Here is a 2,608-nt window from a genome sequence, read left to right on the forward strand (position 1 = left end):
CATTTAAACTTTCTTATAATCAATTTAAATTCAATATCTTGGTTTTACGATAATAATTATTGAACATTTTGTTGTATAAAGGCAATAGTTTGTTCATACAGATCAATACCGTAGTTGTCAGAAACTTGACAAGGGTCGATAAGCAAGTGCAGGGACTCCATATTTTCAGGAGATAATTGAAAGTTGACCCTTGGTATGTTGATATTTCCCTCATTTCCTATTGGCTCCGGTCCCTCATCATCAACACCATACAGCTCATCAACCTCATCAAAAAAGTCACTAGGTACCCTGTCAGAATGTCGCATTAGAATCAGTCCAGAAACAAAGAGTTGATGTGGTGATTTATGATGGGCTGTCCGGATTTGATGGTGATTCCAAGATTCCTTAAATTCATCAAGAGCTCTGTTAATCCGTGGCACATAGATGTAGTGCAATGCATATAAGTGTTGTTCATTATTCGGGTCTAATAAAAGCTGCTCTTCCATGAAATAAAATAGTCTGTAAAAGACTTTAATCACTCCGCTAAAGACATCTCTCCAGAGCCTCTCAATTCTTTGATTATGTACTGATGGTCCTGTTATGATGCTACCTCTGTTTGCACCCCGATTTTCGAGCATGTACTGGGCAACAAGTAAGTTCTCTGTACCCTGATCTGATCTTACTCGAGAAGGTAAGTGGTATTTGCAAACAGCTTTAGTAAACTCTTGTAGTACTGTATTTGCACTATTATTAGTCGAACATTTGATGTACACTATTAATCTGCTGTACCCATCAATACCTGCATGTGTCACAAATCGCCAGCGAATCAGTTTATGATGACCATCTATATAATTCAAGATTATAATATAATGATATGCAATTGTCAGGATGCTAATCAATATTTAATATTAAAAGCAGACACCATTATTTAGTTTTTTGTGCATGCACAATGAAAATTAATGAACTTTGCATTTATGTACAAAATGCATGCCCACAAATATTTTGTTTCATTCAATTATACACTTGCCTTAAAATGAAATACAAATAAACATACCTATGTGCCATAAAGAATTTGGCCCAGGGACAGAGTAAGGACGTCGATGTGTTAAAACTCCAGGCCATCTTAAGGCACTGCGAAAGGGATTACTGTGTCGAAGAGCATTACGGACTCTCTCTCTTGTCACTTTAAACCCCATGGACCTCAGCCTTCCCATGACCAGTGTCTGTCCAATATGTGGCGAAGTGGCTTGCATATCACGAATAAAACCAATAAGGTCAGCATCACTAATGACTGTTGAGGGTTCCACAATTAAACCTAGCTCCACCCTTCGTCTATGATTAAACAATAAATAAGTATACGTAGCAATAATAATTTTTACCTATATAAAGTAATTCTTGATATTCCGATTAAGGAAGCTATATCATTCCATCCAAATGACGAGCGTAAATACTCTACCTCTTCTTTTGTAACTTCAAAACGAGGACGTCCAGGTAATCCAGTGAAAGTTCTAGGGCAAGGTATGCTTCTCTGCTGCTGAGAACTAAATGCATCGGAATATTGTTCCCAATGAGACCTTAATGTTGTGATACAACTCAATAAAATAGACAGGAGAGTATGCAATGAAGATATAGTAGATATCGTTCGTATAAGAACTCGGCAAGTACTTTCAATGTATTCCAACTGCTCCAATGTGTAATCAGCGTACTCTGCATTACAAATACCGTACTGGCGTTGACTTTCAGTCAAAAAAAGATAGATATTACTGAAATAAGTCTCCCAATCATCTGCCATGACAAAACTCAAAAGGTGCTTAAGGCGAGGCTTAAGGTGGGGTAGTAAATCTTTGGCTCCACCCACTAGATCACGTGTACGTAAGAGATCCACCCATTATTCGGAATGTTTTTAAAAGTCACCACGACTCAATTGGTCATCACGACTTACTACTAATTAGTCATCATGACTATCGATAGTACCCAATAAGTACGCTGGTCCTACTTGCCATATAAGTCGACATAAAACACGTCATTAGGACGTAGTGTCGTAGCTTACGTCGTGTCGACGTAAAAATACACGTCGAGACGACGTCATAGCGCAGGGATATAATTTTGAAACATTTGGCTTGCCATAGGGACCCTAGTCTTCAATGATAGTAAGAGCTGCTAAAAGGTCATCAGAGGATCCACAAAGGACCCCATCATCCAAATACCAGCTGTTGAGAACAAGACCAGGAACCTCACTCTCTAACCTCTCGACAATAGGCTGCAAAACTAAAGAGAAAAGCAGGTGACCCAAGAGATCCCCTTGCTGGACACCACAGCAGCTAGGGATTATATAATCTCCAAAGAATAAATTGGGCTGGGCCCAATAGCAGCATTCGACCCAGTTAGAGAGGAGGGGAATCTTAAAACGTACCTCAGAAAACATAGAAAGTCTATTAATACAGTTACAGGCATTGGAGAAATCCAGCAACAAACAACCCTTAGAATTAGAGGGGATAGACTGATTGGCCAAGATAAGCTTCAAGGAATGGACAATAGATTCAGCCCCATTACTACAACCCATGTCTACTTGGTGAGGAGGGAGAATATGTCTAACTTGAGGCAATACTAGGGACGAAGGACATTTGGA

General features: G+C 39.1%; 1 protein-coding gene across 1 annotated transcript; it reads right to left on the reverse strand.

The window, feature by feature from the left end:
* Window positions 1-23: 23 nt before the first annotated feature.
* Window positions 24-1,771, reverse strand: LOC109590193 (uncharacterized). The gene is made up of 4 exons (XM_020006113.1): window positions 1,645-1,771; window positions 1,436-1,553; window positions 1,034-1,311; window positions 24-823 (listed from the first exon to the last, which is right to left on the reverse strand). The coding sequence occupies exons 1-4, from the start codon at window positions 1,769-1,771 to the stop codon at window positions 57-59; spliced, it is 1,290 nt and encodes a 429-aa protein (XP_019861672.1). The 3' UTR covers window positions 24-56.
* Between the last annotated feature and the right edge of the window lie 837 nt (window positions 1,772-2,608).

Source organism: Amphimedon queenslandica, unplaced genomic scaffold (genome assembly GCF_000090795.2).
Source record: "Amphimedon queenslandica unplaced genomic scaffold, v1.1 AMPQUscaffold_10361, whole genome shotgun sequence".
In the NCBI taxonomy this organism is placed as follows: domain Eukaryota; kingdom Metazoa; phylum Porifera; class Demospongiae; order Haplosclerida; family Niphatidae; genus Amphimedon; species Amphimedon queenslandica.

Excerpts from the sequence above, each read along its gene's own strand:
- LOC109590193 (XM_020006113.1), bottom strand. The coding sequence starts at position 1,771 with ATGGCAGATGATTGGGAGACTTATTTCAGTAATATCTATCTTTTTTTG. Across the intron at positions 1,554-1,644 it reads GCAGTTGGAATACATTGAAA|GTCTCATTGGGAACAATATT; the intron begins GTACTTGCCGAG and ends CACAACATTAAG. Across the intron at positions 824-1,033 it reads AAATTCTTTATGGCACATAG|ATGGTCATCATAAACTGATT; the intron begins GTATGTTTATTT and ends TGAATTATATAG.